This window comes from Cavia porcellus, unplaced genomic scaffold (assembly GCF_034190915.1).
Source record: "Cavia porcellus strain 051 isolate PalLab524CR breed Dunkin Hartley unplaced genomic scaffold, mCavPor4.1 scaffold_16, whole genome shotgun sequence".
NCBI lineage: Eukaryota > Metazoa > Chordata > Mammalia > Rodentia > Caviidae > Cavia > Cavia porcellus.
The window spans coordinates 60,173,392-60,194,334 of record NW_026947499.1 but is presented as its reverse complement, the minus strand read 5'-3'; the positions used below and the strand labels follow the sequence as shown (position 1 = coordinate 60,194,334).

General features: G+C 38.0%; 1 protein-coding gene across 10 annotated transcripts in view; it reads right to left on the bottom strand.

The window, feature by feature from the left end:
- The window catches only part of Myo6 (myosin VI), a 160,455-nt gene that overhangs the window by 43,480 nt on the left and 96,032 nt on the right, over positions 1-20,943 (bottom strand). For 8 of the 10 annotated variants that reach the window (XM_013141780.3, XM_063226918.1, XM_063226919.1 and 5 more), the window contains exons 13-18: positions 17,793-17,950; positions 14,745-14,836; positions 7,221-7,293; positions 5,060-5,187; positions 2,599-2,694; positions 2,115-2,288 (exon numbers count right to left, since the gene is read on the bottom strand). In XM_013141780.3, the coding sequence (XP_012997234.1) occupies positions 2,115-2,288; positions 2,599-2,694; positions 5,060-5,187; positions 7,221-7,293; positions 14,745-14,836; positions 17,793-17,950 (721 nt within the window). Of the gene's footprint in view, positions 1-1,555; positions 1,648-2,114; positions 2,289-2,598; positions 2,695-5,059; positions 5,188-7,220; positions 7,294-14,744; positions 14,837-17,792; positions 17,951-20,943 lie in introns of all 10 variants that reach the window. The other 2 variants (XR_010039917.1, XR_010039918.1) reach the window with 2 other exon arrangements.

The following is a 20,943-nucleotide window of genomic DNA, read 5'->3' as shown; positions in this document are numbered from 1 at the left end:
TTTTCAAGAGTTAATACAAATATATGTAAGGTATAAATAATTATAAATCATTTCAAGACTTAACACAAGACTCTTCAAACTAGCAGAATTTTAAGAACATTTACTTTTATTTATATTGTCTAAAATTTCAGGTATATTCCTACCAGCAGTACTACTTTAATGTTAAAGTAGGAAAATACTTAATGAATATTTGTTTCTTATGAATTAATGTACTTTCTGCTTTTGTTTTGTTTTGTTTCAGACTGGGTTGCAGTCTCGAACTATGACTATGTTGCACAGGGTGAAATCCCACTCCTTGGTTTAAGCAATCTTCCTGCCTCAGCCTCTCAAATAGCTGGGACTATAAACACATACCAATATATCCACTTAATGTGTTATTTTTAAACCAATCTGTTATCAGATGTCTAATGAGGAATGGAAGAATAAGAAAAAAAAAGACTGCATATTGAGTAAATTAAGGAACTCATAATGAATGTAACTTAAAATTCAAAATTTTTAATCCAGTTATCTAATTTTCCCTCCTTTTTTTTTTGGTACTGCTGGGATCACATGCAGGGCTCATGTATGCTAGGCAAGTACTCTACCACTGAGCTACATTCCCAATCCTAGGAGTATGATTTCATCAAGTTAAATTACCTAAAGCCCAATTCAATCCAAAAGGGACCTGAAGTTTTTACTGCCAGTTACTATATTATTCTGATATACACTGTTCCTAATTATCACTTTTGATAAAGTACATATTTCAAAAGACTTGTGCAAATGTGTAAAAGAAGTCAATTCTATTGTTTGTTCTATGTAAAGCATTATATTCCTCTGTTAAACTTGTAACGTAAGTATTTATTTTTCTATACTCAAAATTACTCAAAATTATAACCAACTAAGTAGTATTGTGTGTGTGTGTGTGTGTGTGTGTGTGTGTGTGTGTGTGTTGCTGAGGACTGAATCCCGGATCTTCATATTAAGTTGTATCTCCAGTCCTTGTCCTTGTCCTTGTCCTGTCCTGTCCTGTCCTGTCCTTTCCTTTCCTTTCCTTTCATTTTCTTTTCATTTGGGGGAGGAGGGGTTTAACCAGGAATCAAACTCAGGACAGACTTCATGTTTGCCAAGCAGGCACTATGCCACTGAGCTAAATCCAGCCCTTTTTCTATGTTTCACAGCCTCTGAGGCACTAAGCTTCCCAGAAGCTCTAGCTTTTAGTCCTCCTGCCTCAGCCTCCCAGAGTGTTGGGATTACAGGTATGTGACACTGTGCCCTGCATGTTCTGGGACATGCTTTGTAACAATTCCCTGCCAGGTTTTAAAGGATAAATTATCGATCCTAAGTTAATAAATGAACATTCCATAATGTTAGACAACTTAAAAAAGAGTTTGCCACACATAAGTACACTTAATGTTTTAAAAAACTACAGAACACTTTAAGTTTTACTGTCATTTGCATGCCACTGATGCCACTGTGAGAAAATGCATTGAAAATGAAGTACAAATGGAATCATTAACTCAAGATGGGCTCTTGGCAGCCACTCTAGTAAGAGGAGTCCATGAAAGTGATCATTTACCTGAAGGCCCTGGCTGTGCCTGCTTTTCCTCTCAACTCAACTAGTCCTCTCTAGCCATCTCGAACTGGCCTACTCCAGCTAAAACAAAACTGCTGAATGAGAAAGGAAACAGAAAACGTGGGAAAGAGAAGGTGTAAAGGTCAACCAGACAGTATGCAGAAGCAAGAACATTAGGAGAAGCAATCAGACACGTTATGCACCAGAAAGAACACATTCAGGAAATTACTGCATATTCAGTTACTGGGGCTACGTTATGCTATCTTATATTCAATTCCAACAACAACAAGGTTTTCTCTTTTTTTTCCCCAACAAGGTCTTCTCTTGAAGCTCACTTCAAATGACAGTGAGCGATCTATATTATCCACTTGAGAATATAAAAGAATCTATTTTAATTTAAATACAGTTAAAATGTTTTCAAAATAAATACCTTAGGGGCTGGGGATTTAGCTCAGCGGCATAAGCACCTGCCTTGCAAGCAGGCAGTCGTGAGTTCGATCCCTGGTACCGATAAAAACGAAAAAGACAAAAAAAAATAAAAAATAAAAAAAAAAATAAATACCTTAAACTTGTTTCCCACACTGATGAAGCTAAGTTTTCCTGCTTTTTGTTTAGTGTCTTTGTTATTATTTGTGGATGATTCAAATAATTCCCGTATAAACTTATCCTGGGACTCACATATTAAGGATTCAAGAGACATATGTAAAGCATCATTATTTTTCTCCACAAACTGGGTCTGAAAAATAAACCAAATACAAAGTTTCAGTCCATCTTATGACACACAACCCTAGCCCCACTCCGTCCAGCAGCCCTGTCTGTGAACTGTGGCAATAGAAATCTTTCTCTGCACCATCCAATGCAGCTGCCATGGGTCACAGTGAATATTTACTAGGACCTGAAACATGGCTGCTGTACTGAAGAGCTGACTTTTACATTTTATTAAACTTAAATGTAAATAGTCTCTCTAAACCAGCTAGAGGCTACTGTATCATGCAGTGCAGCATCAAACTTCAAGTAGTATTTCTCCTTAAAAATGACACACTCACTGTTTCGTAGCACACAGCCCCCGCAAAATGCCTGATAATAAAGCCTTCATCATCTCTGAGATTCCTGTGAACTGCCAGCTTGGATTTCCTGGGAATCTGAAAACAATACACACATACATTATTAAGTTCTCAAAAACCAACAACATAATATTCCTTCAGACAACGTCTGAGGTTAAAATACTTAAAATTATAAAGGTAATTTTCACACTTTTCACAATGATACTGCTTTTTAAACATTTTATACAGCTTAAAATACAAGTGAAACCTAACACATATTTGGTTATAATCTCTTATGGAAAAAAAGAATATTAAGAGCAAAGCAAATATACAGAAACTCATTATTTAGAAGTATAAAACCAAAAGCCCATTATTTAAGAACAAATGCAAAGCAGAGCTGGCATTTCATAGTCAAACACCATTTCCAAGCAGTGATTCCTGACCTTGAAATGTGTTAGTCACCCAGGAAACTTCCAAACCTCCAGAGCCTACAGCTTTTATAGGATTCCCATATGGTGCCTGTTAAAGGCACACCTGAAACCAGCACAACGACTCTCCCAGGTCCTACACCACACATCCTAACATGTTCACACAATGAGCCTCATCTATCTCACAATAAGTAAGCGCTTTTATTGTTCATTGTAATAGCTCATATTTAAACCATGACACTTTCCAAACTGCCTGATCACATGTGACCCTCTAAGAAAACGAAGATCTTTGGTGGTTCCAGGTCGGGGAGGTCCCAGGACGCAGGCCCAGCCTTTCCTCACAAGCCTGGCCACAACCACTGCATCGCTCCCCATTTCCTCATCACTAGCACTAGAATCCTTGTAGGATTATAAAAGCATGTGACAGTGCCCAATGCTAAGTGCCCCAGAAATGGTGAACTTACACACTTCCAAACAGCTACATTTACAAAAGCAATAGCCTATAGTATTAGCTAGAATTTACTGCCTTGTTTTGTGCTCTTTCAATAAATCAACCAAACCTCAATCCTGAAGCTTCTTTTTGCTGTCCTTTAAATTATACAACTCTGAGATTCTGATCACAATTTTGGTGACGAACAACCAGTACTCTCGATAAAGGCAATCACACATCAACATGCTGGAAATAGCAAAGACCTGGGAGCTGAGAATAAATGGCACTCGATGCATACTTTTAATTTTAGCCCAAGTTTTGTTGAGGATATATATTACTTTGTTTCACCTCCACCCCAGTATTAAAAACAGGCTCCAAACTACAACCAATATTTAGGATACAGAAATCCATGTCAATGGAGCAGGTAGCTCTGGGATTTCAGATCCTAAAGATTAATATAATTACATCAGCTTTTCACATAAATATATTTAACCTATATACCACTGATTTTTAAATGATCTTTTTAAAATTATTTTTTAAATTTTCTTCCCTTTTTTAACCTATTAATGAGTTACCAGGCAATGTGCAATGGCTATGTGCATTACAATTCTGTTAATGATGAATGGAAACAAAAGTAAGCCTTTAAAGTACTATTAAAGTACTGACTGTCACACAATCTCAAAAGACACACAGGATTTACTAGTCAGCAGCCCAGTTACACCAAGTGACTCTAAGTAGCCTGCCTCCTCCTTCCTATCTCTCTGTCCTCCCCAACTGCTGTGGTTATCTATGAGATGAAGTAGCACATATCTTTACACTGAAATTGACATCCATGTTTCTCAATGCAAGGATGGAGTTGTGCTATCTCAGGTAACAACAGTTAAGAAAAAGACACAGAATTAGGTAAACCCAGAAAGCACTGCAGCCACACAACCCACCCTGACAGAGAAAGGCTCTACTTTTCACTCTCACAAAGATTCAAGCCCAACTCTGAACCCACAACAGCTCATGGGACCAACATTTTTTAGCACTGCTTTTTCAGAAGTGCACTCTCATTTATTTCTACTACTTTCTCTATCTCTTTCCCTTTCCATCACCTAAAACTCTATCGTTGTAGTTTCCCTTTCCCCCTCTGAGTAGATTTTCCATTCAAAACTCCCTAGAAAACAGATCAAATGGTTGGGTTGATCACTATCTGATACTGGTTGCTTCCACCAGTCAGAGTTGCAAGCCACCGCCTTCCTTGCCGAGCTGACGAATGTGCAGATGGCTGCTTGTTACTCTAGCTGCCAACCCAGGATGTGACCAAGGTCACATGACAGGAAAAAAGCAACTGATGGACATTTAGCTCATAAGGGAGAGCACAAAGTCTTGGGTGAAATGTACTTTCCACATGAAGAAATATGCTTGGTCATGTGAAACCCCACCCCCAATGTGTGAGCCTGTGTATAAATTTAATGCCCCCTGCAGGAGATTCTGTGCTGCATTTAACACAGTTGCTCTAAACCTTACATAATTCTACTTGTCTAGCCTAGCTAATATCTAGTGTCCCTTTTTAAAGACTGCTCTTCCCATCAGAATCTTGGTCTCAGAATGATGAGCTCACAGTGAGTCGGAAATGGTCCTTGTGTTTCTGGTGAACCGCAGATGTGAAGTGCTGGTCATTTGGCTGGGGAAGGCGATTTTCTTCATCCAAAATATCTAGTATTCCCACTAATTTTGCTTCAATTAAATCTATTTTGAAAAATAAGAGCAAATTTTGATAGGGTAAGAACATTCTAAATATATGGTGAACAATGTACTGATCTCACATTTCAAGGACTGGTTAGAAAAATACAACAGTTAATTTTGAAAATACTTTATCAATGGCTATTATGAACAGATGGATTTTTATTTGAAACCTGGCCATTTGTTAAAATGTCCAATCACAGTTTTAACGTAAGTTTTAGAAAACAATTCCATGAAGAAAATAACTAATACAATGACAATTCCATTTGTAAACTAAAAAAAAGGCTAAGGGATTAGAAATTTCCCCTTTCATAGATGGCATCTACATTCAAATTGAAATAAAACTCGAGGAGCTTTTTCACGCACAGCTGTCAGTGAAACACTTTTAAGTGAAACTTTTCAGTTTTTGTTTTTGGTTTTGTTTTGTTTTTTGTTTTGTTTATGGGAGACAAGCGTCACTGTGGTCCAGGCTGTTCCTGAGGTCCTGGACCCAAGTGGTCCTGGCCCTCCAGGGACTGACACTGCAGATGTGCACTGTCCCCATAAGAGCACACTGTTACGCTCCTTTGTGACATGTTTAAATTTCCCACCTATCCAAGAAAACTAAAACTTCTTAAAAACAGTAAGTAGGACTGTTGAGTGGGACAGGGCTCTCTAAGACACAGCAAGACAAATCCAGATTCTAACTGTACTGATCAGAAAAAGGTCGCCGCTTGGGCAGGGCCTGCTGTGGGAAGCTGCGAGCTGAGCTCTCAAGTGCAAGAAGGCAGGTCAGGCTGCAGAGGGGAGGCCACGCAAGCAGAAAGCAGCCCCTGAATGAAGGGCACAGACATGAGAAAGGTCACAGTGCACAAGGGAACGCTGGGTGAACCAAGTGCAAGGTGATGGTGATTCAGTCCATTTCCTGCTTTCCCAGAAAACACCCACCAGCTCTGCTTGCACCACAGCTTTTATGTAGTTAATCTTTGCTATTTTTGCCTAGAAGTAGCACCAACAATAGTTTCAGTATTTACCTACACTTTACACTGAAAATCAGTCAGCTTTGCCTCAGCTTCAAAAAGCATGTTTCTATAAAAACTAAATGTGCACTAGCAGCAAGCTGCACTTTTCTCAACAGGAAATGGATAAAAAGTTGTACTGAGGTAATGCTGTTGCGCTCTATGTCCAAGTCTATCACACAAGTTACTGACTGGATTATTAAATGGGGTTTCCAAAACAAGGGCTGATTAGGGCTAGGGATTTAGCTCAGCGGCATAAGCACCTGCCTTGGAAACAGGTGGTCGTGAGTTCGATCCCCAGTACTGGTAAAAAAAAAAAACAAGGGCTGACTTTAGAAGCAGTTGTAGAAAAGAAGAAGAAAACCAGAAGCTACCAGAAAGGGAGACATTGCTTTGTCACTGAAACAAACAGAACAGAGGCCCTACCCTCCTAATTCCCTGCCACGTCTGGAAATGACAAAGGACCTGGTGCCACCAACCTGCAACTAGGGAGAGGGCGCTGCTAGCATTCACAGAACAGAACCCCAGAAACCCCAGGCAAACCTTCCCTGCAGCCAGGCCTAAGACTGGGCTTCATCACGAGAGATGATGGATCCACCAGCTGCCTAAGCAAATGATGTTTCTCTTAAATGACTCATGTGTTAGCATTTTAAGTAGGAAAACAAACACCATAATAAACAGAAGAAAAAAAATTTTTTTGTCTTTTTGAGGCAGGGTCTGATTATGCAGCTGAAGCTGGTCTTAAGCTCACTTTGTAGCCCAAGCTGGCCTCAAACTCACAATGATCCTCCTGCCTCAGCCTCCCGAGTGCTGCGACTACAGGCATGAACCCCATACCCAGCTAGAAGAAAAATTTTTAACAAAACTAAATTTCATGCCTTAGCAGGAAAAATAACTTTCAAGCAGTAGAAAAGAGTACATCTCAGAAACAATAGTTTTCAGTTTCCTAGTAACATCAATCACAAAGCACAGAAAAATTACTAATAAACACATTTATTGCATCTTAATATTCCACAAAGGGGAAATAAAAGCAATACATACCTATACAGTCCTGATTATCCACATAATGTACTTCATTAACACCTAAGCCTTCTTTCTGATAGAGTTCTTGTTCCTATATATGAAATAATCATAATTATACATACAAAATACTATATTAAATGAAGTCTATGTTTTATGCTGTTTCTAATCATAACATTTATTAATAAAATGCAAAGGTTTATACCAATTAATATAGCCCTAACTGGTATCTAAAGACAATAAATTTTGAACACTGACAGAGAGGCATTATATCAAGGATGGCAATTACTTACAAATAGGCTCTAAAACCTTCACAGTGATATGACATATATAAAGTGTAAATCATTTGTGGAAAACTATGTAATCTGTAAGATTAATATATAAATGAAAACCAATCACTAGAAGTAAACCTAGTATTTTCTTAAGCTTTTTTGAAAAAGATTTTATGTTGTCCATTGAAACTGAATCTGAATTTAAATTTCACATTTATATTAAAGGATTATTATAAGAAAGGATTGTTACAGCTCTCATTTCTATGTAAAGCTTCTTGCTGGACTGCCATGGAAAGAAAAGATTAGGGGACTTTAAAAGCAAGGAATGAATGTAAAATTTCACATGGCAATGGAAGGACTAATGTGACTAGATAAAACATGTTCAAAGGAACTATTGTGCTGATAAATATTTATTTCATCTGTTTTATTACAGAAGTGGCTTACCTATATCATATAAGTAAAATGTACAAAAGCTGAAAAGGTACCAGGAAGCCCATAAAGACAAAAATATAGTAAAATTGTGGGAAGAGATACACCACTGAACAAATGGACTTAAATATCTACACTTAATGCTTCAGCCAACAGAAACAGAAAACATATTTTTCTCAGCAGTACACAGAACTTTTTCAAAATACTGCAGGCCATAAAGTATGCTTAAATACAAAACATCTGAAAGAATTCCCTGCATACCACTGGATCATAATAGAATAAAACTAGAAATCAACAGCAGAGGAAACCAAAGAAACAACACAAACACTTGGAGATTAAATAATATCTTCTTCTATAATCAATGGATCACAGAAGAAATTAGAAAACTCACAGAATCAAATAACAATGGAAACACAACATACCCAAACCCATGAGGCACAACAAAAGCATTCTAAGACAAATGTTCATGATGGTGTATGCACACATTAAAAAAGATAGAGGGCCAGGGATTTAGCTCAGTGGCATAAGCACCTGCCTGGCAAGCACAGGATTATGAATTCAATTCCCAGTACCAAAAAAATAAAAGGGGGGGACAGAACAAACCAAAATAATCATGCAAATCTACAACAATCCAAATCTGAAACTAACAAAAGAAAATACAAAGATCAGAGAAGAATCGGATTTTTAAAAGGTCAATGAATCAAGAACTTTAATCTTTGAAAGATTGAAAAAGAAAAGCACAGGACCTGATGGATTCACCACAAAATGTTACCAGAACTTCACAAAAGACCTAAAGCCACTATTTCTCAAATTCCTGCATTAATGTAAAAGGGAAGGAGCACTGCCAAAGTCAATGCTGTAAACAATCATTAATCTGAAATCAAAACCAGATATTACCAAAAATAAAACAAAACTACAGGCCATGCTCCTTAACCAACATAGGTGCTAAAATCTTCAACAGATTCTGGCAAAGAGAATGCAACAATTCACTAAAAATTCACCACTTGACCAAGTAAGCTTCGTCCCAGGGATGCAAAGTTGATTCAACACACATAAATTGATAAACATAACATATCATGTAAACAAAAGAAGGACAAAAAAATCACACACTCATCTCAATACTAGGCACAATGAAGGCTTTCAGAAAAAACTACTCATGATAAAAACCCTGAAGAAGACCTCCGGGAGAACATGGCAGACAAGTAAAAGCAGCCCCGGAGGCTCTCTGAGATTACCAGTTTAGAATCCAGGAGCAGTGCTGTGTGAGGAGTCCTATGCGAGGGGAGATGCACCCTGCCAACCCAGGAATTTGAAGTAAGCTGAGAGAAACCAACCGGAAATGCAATCCTGATGCTATAACAGGAACAGATAAAATGTCAGTGCGGAAGCTGGATCCCACACCATTGGAAGCCGCGATTTGAATTGCCTGCTGCCGATACTGCATCCCAATCCGCACAGCAGGGAGAGAGATGCGCGAAAGCTCTGAGAGCTGGAATCGGTGAATCAAACGGTGTTGAGAGACTGGCAGGGAGCCCTGCATTGACCTGTGGTGAGTGAGAGAAATGGGGATCCTTTCATAGACCAGGAGGCTCCAACAGAGGACATTCTGGGAACGAGCAGACTAGCCTAAACAGGGCCCTGCAGTAACTTTAGTCGCTTATTCCCCTCTCAAGCAGGAGTGGTGGTGGTGGGGAGTGCTTGGCCTGGTGACGCCGCGAACTAAGATCCAACAGGCTAGCGCAAATCATGTCCCTGCAACTGGTGGTGCACCCTAGCAGGGAAGCATTCAGTAGGTTGACCTGGAGGGGCGGGCCCAGCAGAGGCTGCCCAAGTCTGTGTGTCCCTAGTACACTGCAGTGGACGGGAACACCTAGTCAGCGGATTCAAACAAACTGCAACAGACAAAGAGAAAAAAAAAAAACTGGGCCTCCTACATACACTTGTATGGAAGGAACAAAAAGTATGGGAAAAGGGAGCAATAAGAAAGGGTCCTCAGTCCTCAATCCTGAGAACACTGATCTAGGAAAGGAAATGCAAAAGAGAATGAAGACAGAAAACATGCAATATCAGACATGGCACCTAAAGACATAAAGCGATATCTCCGGAGCCTTATAGATGAGTTCAAAAATGAAGTATTTAATGAAATAAATCAAGAAATAAGTAGAATAGTTAGAGAAATGCTAAGCACCACCCAAGAAAAAACAGATGGTGGAATGGAAGAACAGAAAAAAAGGGGAGAATTGTTTGATGGAGAAAACAGAGAAAATGTAGAATGAAGCAGGTTCAAAGAGATTACCAGGAAACTAAAAACTCTATTGAAAGCTGCCATAACAGCTTGAAAGAAACTAAGGATAGATTATCAGAACTGGAGGACAGATTTGTATGGTGGGAGCATGAAATGAAAAACTTCTTAAAAATAACAAGAAAACAAACAGCAATAATACAAAGACTAGAAAATGATAAGCGGATCTATAACTTAAGAATTAAGAACATAAAAGAAGTAGAGACTCAAACAAATGAACTACAAAAACTATTCACAGAAATAATCCAGGAGAATTTCCCTAATTTAGCAAAAGGTAAAGATACTCAGATGTATGAGGCATACAAAACCCCAGCCACCTAAAACCCAAACAGAGCTATACCCAGGCATATAATAATCAAAATTCCAGAAATCCAATATAAGAACAATATTAAAAGCCATCAGAGACAAGAAACAGATCACTTACAAGGGAACACCCATCAGAATTACAGCAGACTTCTCGGCACAAACCATCAAATCACGAAGAGCGTGGGGGGAAATAACTCAAGCTTTGAAAGATAATAACCTCCAGCCAAGATTGATATATCCTGCACAACTGTCCCTAGAAATTGATGGAAAAACAAGGTGCTTCCAGGATAAAGAGGAACTAGGGGAATTTGCAACCACCAATTCAACTCTACAGAGATTATTGCAGGATATTCTAAAAATGAAAAATACCAAGATTCCAGAAACAGTGGCAGAGCGGCCACAATGAATGGAGCAGAAAGCGAAATGAAGAGGACACACTGACAACTAATGACAGAAAAAGAGCTCAACAGAAATGAGGCAGAAAAGGTTGGATGGTAGGAACAGCCATTTTGGAGAAAACAAGACATCATAATAGCTAGTGCTGATTTAGTATCATCTTGCTTTGAAGTCCCATCAAGCTTTTAGTCTTCTGTCTCCATCGGTCTTAACAGGTTGTATCTTATTGGATTTTATTATATGTGATAATATAAGCAAAAACTTTTATAGACAAGGAGATTATACAGAAACCATTGTTTATTTTCTGATAGTTGGTTCTAAATACCCTGTAATACTGTCATTCTCTTGAGTGGTTTTACATTGTCTTGATATGTTTGGTACTACAGTATACGAAGTTATACTCAAAGATTTCAAAGAAAGAGACATTATGGTAACTACTTTTATGTCAGGATGTCTTGTGGTAAAACACTATTTTGCTTAAATGGTTATGCTTTGACCTGTGCTGTTTTGTTGTTATGCCCTCTTTTATCTCAGTCTCTTTTTTTTTAATTATTTACTTTTCTATTTTTCTTTTTAATTAAGGGAAAAATAAAAAAATAGGATACATTATAGTAACCCACTTTGATTTCCTATTAACTTGATTTGAAACTCTGTATTGCTGTCACCATCTTGTTTTGACTGATTTTCCTCTATTCTGTTATGCTTGATAGTACCAAGTTTGAAAGTATAGGCAACAACTATGAAGACAATAAAATTCATTGTGACGCCCATTCTGGTTGACTATTATCTTCTTTTGAAGTCCTCTAATGTCTCCAATGTTTTGGTTTTATTGGTCTTATTCTTTACTGTTTTGTTCAATTTTATTATAACTGATGACATAGGCAATTCTCTTTAAGATAACAAGAGGCATTATGATAACCATTGTTGATCACCTTGTATTTTGTTTTTACATTATGTATTTTGTCCATCCTTTTGATTTGACTGACTCTGTCCTGGTATGTCACATTTGGTTTTACTTTCTTCCAAAAAAAAAAGTAATAAGAACTGTGGGAGTAATAAAACCCAAAATGTGTAATTGTCATTATACAAAAGAAAGGAAAAGAAAGTTCTGTAAAAGACATAACTGCATATATATATTTAAGTGTATAAGATAGATAACCATATTACTGAGTTTTGTTGGATTATTGAACAAAACTGTTTGCAGTCTCACTGTTTGAAAGTCCCCTCTATATGCTTTAATTTTGTAACTGCAACAACTATTTCTAAGATGACAATATGTAATTAACTAGTGATTTCCTATTGTTTATTTTTTCTGAAATTCTGTATAACTTGTACCCTTTTTCTGTTTTTTTTTCTTTTTTCTCCTTAAATAAAATTAAAAACAAAAAAAAAAAACCTGAAGAAAACAGTTACAGAAGAACCTTGTCTCAATCTGATAAAATTTATGACAAACCTACCACCAACATAATATTAAACAGGCAAAAGCTGAAGGCTTTTCCTCTAAAATCAGAAACAAGACAAGGATGTTCACTATCAACACTCTTATTCAATATAGTACTCAAAACTCTAGCAAGATCAGTCAACATAAAGAAATAAAAGGAATATACATAGAAAAGGAAAAAATCAAGCTATCCTTATTCACCGATGACATGATTCTTTGCATAGAAGACTCAATTTCACCAAGGATCCTACAACTGAAACAAATGCAGCAAGCTATCAGTATTCAAATGCCACACACAAAAATCAACAGTGTTCCTGTACACCAATAATGAATCTACCAAGCAAGAAATAAGGCAAATATCATTTCCAATAGTATCAAGAAAAATTACTTATGAATTAACCTGACAAAGAAAGCAAAAGGTCTCTATTGAAAAAAAAAAAAAAAACCTCTGGAAAGCGAGATCAGAAAATGGAAAGGTACGCCTGTCACGGCCATACCTTCAAAATTGATACACAGATTTAATGCAACCCCAATCAAAATACAACAGCCTTCCTTACTAAACAAGAAGAAAAAAAAATTTTTTTAAACTCCTAAAATTTATCAGTAACAGACAAAAAAACCTTGAGCAGCAACAACAAAGCAGGAGGTAACAATCCAATTCCAAATGAACTGTATTCTAAATCTACTGTGACTAAAAAAAAAAAAATGGTAGTTAGCATGAAACAAGACAGTAGATCAATGGAACAGAACTGAGGATGCAAAAATAACCCAAGGTACTTTCAACTGTGGGATCTTTGATAAAAGGACCAAAAACATACGTTGGACAAAAGATGGCCTATTTACCAAGTGGTGCTGGGGAACGTGGTTATCCATATGCAGAAAAATGTGACTCTAGACTCTTATCTCTCACCCTGCCCTAAAATCAAATCAAAATGGACTAAGATTTTGACTGTAAAAACAGAAATCATACTACAACAGAAACACCAAATCTACTGGAAGATAAAATGTGTCAAACTCTTAAAGACATAACTGTAAGCAAGGCTCTTCAAAACAGAACATCAACTGCTCAAGAAATGACACCAAAAAAAAAAAAATCACCAAATGAGATTCTATCAAATTAAAAAGCTTCTGCATAGCAAGGGAAACAACCAACAGGGTGAAAAGCCAATCTACAAAATTGGAAAAAATTTTGCCATCTACTCCTTGGACAGAAGACTAACATCTAGAATATACAAAGAACTCAAATAATTAGATCCTACAAAAACAAAAGAGCCAATAAAAGAAATGGATTATTGGCCGGGGATTTAGCTCAGGGGCATAAGTGCCTGCCTGGCGAGCCTGAGGTTGTGAGTTTGATCCCAGTATCAAAAAAAAAGGATCACTGAAATGAATAAGACATCTGCAAAAGAAGAACTATAAATGGTTAATATATACATGAAAAAATAGTGACCATCTTGGGCCACTAAAATGCAAATCATGCCCAGTAATATAGCTTAGGGGTACAGCAACTGCCTGGCACGCACAAGGTCCTAAATTCAATTCCCAGAACAAAAAAAGAAACAGAGAGAGAGAGAGACAGGGAGGGAGAAAGGAAGAAAGGAAGAAAGGAAGCAAAGAAAAAGAAAGAAAGGAAGGACAGACAGAAGGAAAGGAAGGAGAGAAAAGGACAAAAGGAAGGACGGCAGGCAGGCAAATCAAAACAACACTGGAATTCCATCTTAAAATAAGAAATTCCATTTTACTTGAAAAGAAAAGAAAAATTTAGGAGGATAAATTCAAGCCATCTGTAGGAAAATGGATGTGACTTGAGAACCGCAATGCTAAGTGAAATAAACCACACACAAAGGTCAAATGTTGCACAGTTTCTCTTACATGAGAAACCCGAAGTATAAATACTTTCAAGTACAAAATAAAAGACACATCATAGTAATAGATTCTGGGAAATAGGAAGAAAATTTCCAAAGAGAAAAGAAACAAGGAAGGGAGAACGGGAAAGGAAGGAAGAGACAAGGAAAAAAAGAATAGAAGAAAAAATGGAAACAAAGCTTTTGTAAATAAGCAGGAAAGATGGTTAAAACAGAGGGGAAGAGAATGGGGAAAAGCAGCAAGATGGATCGTGTATGGTACAAACCTCCTGTGATGAATGCAATCACTAAGTAAATCTGAAGTGTACAAATGAAAGAAAAGAAGATCACAGGACACAGGGAGGTAGATTTGGTGAGATGGGAAGTGCATCTGGGGATGATAAGAGATGGAAAGTCAGGAAGGAGAGGTAAAAACTAAGATGCAACATGCATATGTACCAATTCTCCAAGAAAAGGGTTTTTATGTATTGAAAACAGACTAACAAAATAGTAATTCAACTATAAAAAACATAAATAGTTTATAATGACAATTACCTCCTTCAGAATCCTTTCATTAAAAAATTGTTGGAGTTTTTCATTGCAGTAGTTGATACAAAATTGTTCAAAACTGTTATGTTCAAAGTACTCTGAAAACAAAACCAGAACCAAGAGTCATTATGATCAGAGCAAGTTCATATAAATTTGTCTTACAATAAAATGTTATTGTGACAACGATAATTTAAGATTAGGCTACAAAACTCATTTACCTGTTCTACATTCCCTAAATGTTTTTATTTCAAGACAAATTTTGTTAGACATTAAAATTAAGTATTAGCTGGGTGTGGTGGCTCTCGCCTGTAATCCCAGCACTCCCAGCACCCTCCTGAGGCAGGAGGATCATTACAAATTGGAGACCAGCCTGGGCTACAAATACAAAGTGAGCTCAAGGCCAGCCTGAACTGCATAGTGAGACCCTGTCTCAAAAAACAAAAAACAAAATAAAATAAAAGTATTATCTTTAAGTATTAAAGATATCTAGTTCCAATTGACAAAAAAGGTGTCAGTCAGATGAGATAAATGTTATAAAGTAAAATACAACAGTCACAGTTTTTAAAACAGGTATGAAAGTAATCTAAAGCACAAATGACTTAAAACGTGATTATTCTACAGTTGTTTTGTGCTTGATCTGTAAAATTATAGTTATCAAAAACATTTTGGATACTGAGTCCTTTCTAAAATTAAGAGATTATCTTACATAATGTTTTAAGATCCATAAACTCTGAAATTTTATGATGTTCTATGTATATGTTGTATGAAAAATTACCGCAGATCAAGAAAAATATAACTTGTGGAAGACCACCTGGATGACTCTCCTTGAATAAAGAATAATTACCTCCACTTAGGCTAACTCTAGCTTTATTTGCGTTGCTTAGATTGAAGCAACTGAAAGGAGATAGAAATGGTTTAGCCGTCTCTGTACACATCAGTACATGAAAATAGAGCTGCTTAGCCAAAGTGGAGGTAATTACTCTTTGTTCAAGGAGAATCAAACAGGTGTTCCTCCACAATCTTTGAAGCGAGGTGACAGTCTCCAGGCTGTTTCCTTGCCCTGTGACTCCCTAAACACTGTTGAGCTGGGTGGGATGGAGACTTACCACTCCAGGGGTGTCAACTGCGTTTGGGACTCAAGATAACAGGCTATGACTTTCCAGGGCAGAAGTTTGCATGTCAGAGCTAAGGCACCACTGCCTGAACACTAACTGCACCTCCACTGTGCTATGCAGACTGGTCTTTCCGCATATCCTTCTCTCTGTGTACTGCAGAGATGCTTTCAGGCCTCCTACCCGGCCCAGCTCACAGGACTCACATATCTCCCACTATTCTCACAGTCACTGGTCCTCAAGCCACTCTCTTCTTTATAAATGAACAAAATCCAGGTTAGGCCCTGGGTCAAGGCCTTTGTTCCAAACTTAACATCCTTTGGCCCCTGATAATGATAAATACGCCTCAATGTCTTTATTCTCACCAGGTACTGCACTAGAAGTGGTAGACTGGAATTAATTCACTAAAATTCTGGTAACTTTTCCACAGGATTACAAATCTAAATTTCCCAGATTGCGATGAGGGCTAAAAAGAAATCTGTATAACTAAAGACAGTGAAATCTTAAGGCAGTGAGAGGGCTGCATCTGCCTCTGAACTAAAGGTAATAATTTATGGTATATTTTTAAATATACACATCGAAAACAAAACTCTGTTCCTCTCAAAACATAAATTTTCCCTCAACAGAGGCAAACAAATCACAAAAGAGACACTACCATTCCTTTCGAAGTAGAACACCCACATGACAGGGTTAAAAAACCACCAGATTTGCTTCGAAATCTTGGTAGCACAATCACTCAACACCCAGCAGAACACAGACTGTATTCAGCAATCCACGTAACATCTGGCTAAACACCTCCAAAGTTATTCACAATGACTTATTGTGGTGTCTTCTTCACTTGATGAAAAATGAACCAGAAATAACTATGTGCTGTTGACACTAGCAACGAAGTTTACACACAGCTGTGAGGATAAATTCTATCAGTAGTGGTCAAAACTATGACAAAGGGCCACAGCCAGCAGTTTGCTACCACTCAAAGTTCTCAAAGGTTTCTCATCACTGGTCTCTATGTTACATAAGCCTGTACTCAGGACTACACATTAGTCAATGGTTTTAGTGGCTTTATCTTTATTATTAAAGGTCAGGAGTTTATCTTTATTTCATTCATTCATTTTATTCATTTTATTCATTTAAGGGAATACAGGCATCTTAACTACACTGATTTCAATCAATATGTTTTAATCTTAGCTTTAGTGTAAGCAACACTATCCTCAAGGAGTCCTTTTTTAAAGCATCAGCTTCCCCGGCCTACATGCCTATCAACAGATAAATGGAGAAACGGTATGGTGTGGTATGGAATACTACTTGGCTATAAAGAAGGATAAATCCATGTCATCTGTAGGAAAATGAATGTACCTTGTAACCACAATGCTAAGTGAAATAAATCAGACAAGATTAAATATAACATGGTTTCTCTTATACGAGAAACCCAAAATACAAATAATTTAAAATGCAAAATAAAAAGTTACATGATAAGAGACAGGGAGGTAAACCTTGTGTAGATGGGAAGGGGATCTGGGGATGAGGGAGACAGGAGGAAGAATACAGGAAAAGGAAAAAAGACAAGAGATGCAATACATACATGTGCTCATTTGGACTGTGTTTGGTATCTGTCCCAAACACACAGTGTTAAAGAGGGGAAAATGCAAAACCGGGGGGCAAGGCGGGGCAGGAGGAGTGAAGGAGAGTAACAATGATCAATGCTGCATACAAGCATGGACCTGCCAAAACAGAACCCGCTGAACACAGAGCCCACGCACACTAACAAGAAGTGAGGCCGTGGAGTGTCAGCTCCCCAAGGAAGTCACGTTCTGAGACACCAGTATCAGCATGTAACTCACAATATAATGAGTGGAAGACATTAACGAGAGTTTTTAAACATGTTTTCAATGTATGAAAATAAATACCAAACAAACACAAACTCACAAAGAATCTAACTTACCAAAGCCAGCAATATCCAAGACTCCAATAAAATAAGAGGATGTTTCAAAAGGAAAACACTGATTCACTCTGTTCACCACGTGGTCGAAGAGATGGCTGTAGACAGTCTTCGCGAGCGCGTCCCGGGCATTGTTGGCTTGCTCCACTTTCAGGGGGACTCTAGAGGAGAAAAGGAAAGACTCTGCCGCAGCGGTGCAGTGAGGAGCCAGAGGCCCTAAGCCAGGAGCGTCTGGCACACTCACTGCAGCAGCAGCACAGAGGAAGGCAGCTAAGGAGAAAGCACCAGAAAAGAACCACAGCAGTTAGTTAAATTCTGCACCAAATTAAACTGACTGCAGCTTTACACTTCACTTTACACACTGAGTATATAAAGATTACTTAGAGGAATAATCCTCTGTTAGACTTTCCTAAGTGCAAGAGACACTGTTTAATTCAATATGATTTTAAATTTGGGTAACTTATTTCCTTGTTTAGGAAAAAGAAAAGTCTGTATCTTAAATTTGAGCTGCCTAAGTCTACTACATATCTAAGTACAAGATACAACAGAATAAGATTTGCAGATAAAGAAACACAGCTAATTTTCTAGAGGAAAATAACAGTCTCATAAACAGAGCTGGGACAGGAGAATTTCCAAATACTGGGCTAAGCATGGGCTCAATGGGAGACCCAAAATAAAACAAGTCAAATTTGATTTTTGTTTTTAAGGGGCATAAAGAGGATTATCAGGCAGAATTTAAAAAACAAGTCTGAACACTGAGATTCCACCTCAGCCCAGAAAGAATGGCTATCATCAAGAAATCAACAAATGCTGGTGGGGCCATGCAGGGGGAAAGAATTCTTTTCCACTACTGGTAGGAGTATAGACTGCTGCAACCACTGTGGAAATCAGTGTAAAGATCCTTCAAAACACTAAAATTAGAAGTTTGACTGAGCTATTTCCTTTCTAGGGATCTTACCAGAAGAGTTAAAAGCATTATACCACAGCGATACATGCTCACACATGTCTACTGCAACACAATTTATAGTAGCTAAATCTTAGATGACCATCAACAGAAGAATGGACAATGAAAATATAGTATTTATACACACAGTGGAGTACTACTCTGTCCTAAAGAAGTATAAGTTTAAGTTACTTGTAGGTTAACAGATGCATTGGAAGACCATAATTTTAAGTGAAATAAATCAGGCACACAAGTTTGAATATCACACTGTTTCTCTTCTGTGAGAAACCTAAAGCTGCAGAACAGAGGATAGATATCGCGAAGAAGGAAAACATGTACAAATGGGAAGAGGAATGCAGGGAGGAAAGGACATTAAAAAACAGAATGGAAGGGAAAAATAAAAACAAAGCTTCTGTCAGTGGGGAAGGAAAGAAAGGCTGAAGACAGGGAGGAGAAGGAGAAAATAAGAATTAAGATATATATGTATAAATTCCTCATGATGAATATGATCATTATGCACAGTAAATATATATCATAAAAAATAATCAAGTAAATAAACTTTAAAAAATAACAATAGAAAACATGTTTGAAATGGAGTATGGGCCCTCCAGACAAAGGGGTGCTACAGGTTGCAACTGGGGATATTTATGTGCTTTGGGGGTAGAACTCTGTGGAATCTGTCAATCTACAGAAAGTCTGGGCTTGCTTCATAGGAGAAACTCTTAAGTTACCATTAGTTGAAAGACAATGGCTCCATTCACACATGAAAGGATGCCCTATTTTGGAGGGGAAATCCGGGTACCACTTTATTATCTTTCTTGGGGTCAAGTTTCTGCCCTAAAAAAAAATCAAACATGGAGGTATTTTTAAAGCTCAAATATTTAGGTCAGCCCAATACTTGAGTCTCCAATAAATGGGATGCTTCCTGCTTACACTGCCTGCAATGGAAATTTCTCTTGAAGTGAGTTTTTCATGGCTACCCCATCCAGGAAACAAAAAGAACTACTTCGAAAGAAGGTAGAAATCTGAGGGCCTCTGCTGGCCTTTCTGAGCCATCCCTGGCACCCTGCAAGGAACTAAGCAAAAGCAGGCCTGTCCCAGCACTGATAGAAAACATCTTCCAAGTGCCAGGTGCTCAGAGGCAGGCTATGGGGAATGATGGTTGGTGAAGGCACCTACTTCCCCAGAGGATGGACAGATCCACAGACAGAATCATAACCTGAGCAACAGTAAGAGGAGACAGAAACTTAGGACTTCGGTGCAGTTGGAGGGTGTGGGCCTGGGCCTGTGACACTGCAGAAATCTTCCCTGAGGCCTTCCTCTCTGCTTCCCACCAGTCAAGAAGTGAGCAGCAGGGCTGGGGATTTAGCCCAGCGGCATAAGCACCTGCCTTGCAAGGTCGCTTGCAAGGCAAGTCATGAGCTTGATCCCCGGTACCAAAAAAAAAAAGAGTGAGCAGCTTCCAACGTCACACCCTTCCACCACAAGGCTGCACTCACCGCAGGCCTGAAAGCAATGGAGCTGGCTGACCACAGATCAAAACCCTGGCCAGTGAGCCCCCAAAATATCTTTCCTCCTTCAAGTTGTTTTTCTGAGGTATTTGGTCACAGAGATGAAGAAACGACTAACTCAAGTACTGCTCTATAAACTCCCCAGAGCTTTTCTTTATGATAATAATAATTTACAAGTAGAAAAAAAATCAGGCAAAGCACACCTTCCTAATTTCTCTAAAAGTATAAGAGGTAGCAAAAGTTTTGATTGGTTGAAAGCTTTTCAAAAATCTTTAGTTCGGTGAGGCAGCACACACCTGTGGTCCCAGCTACATAGGAGGCTGAAGCAGGACTGCTTGAGCCCAGCAGTTCAAGCTCAGCCTGGAAAACCTAGCCAGGCTCAGTCTCTTAAAAAACAGAGAAATATAAGAAAATAAATAAAACAAAAATATTTCATCATGAACAGAAAATCCTTACATTAATTTTTAAATATTTCTGAAATAAGTCATTATTTCAGTCTGCCATATTTACAAGGGAAAGAGGGATCTGACCTTGTTTCCTTACAAATGAAACTTAATTACCATTTTCACTGTACAGTTCCAAAAATATAAATGCATGAAGTATAGGGTCCTGAGCCTAAACTGTACATATACCTTGGCATAATCTACATATAAGCCCTTAGTTACTAGCTTTAAAAACCTAGGCTGGGCCTTTATTTGCT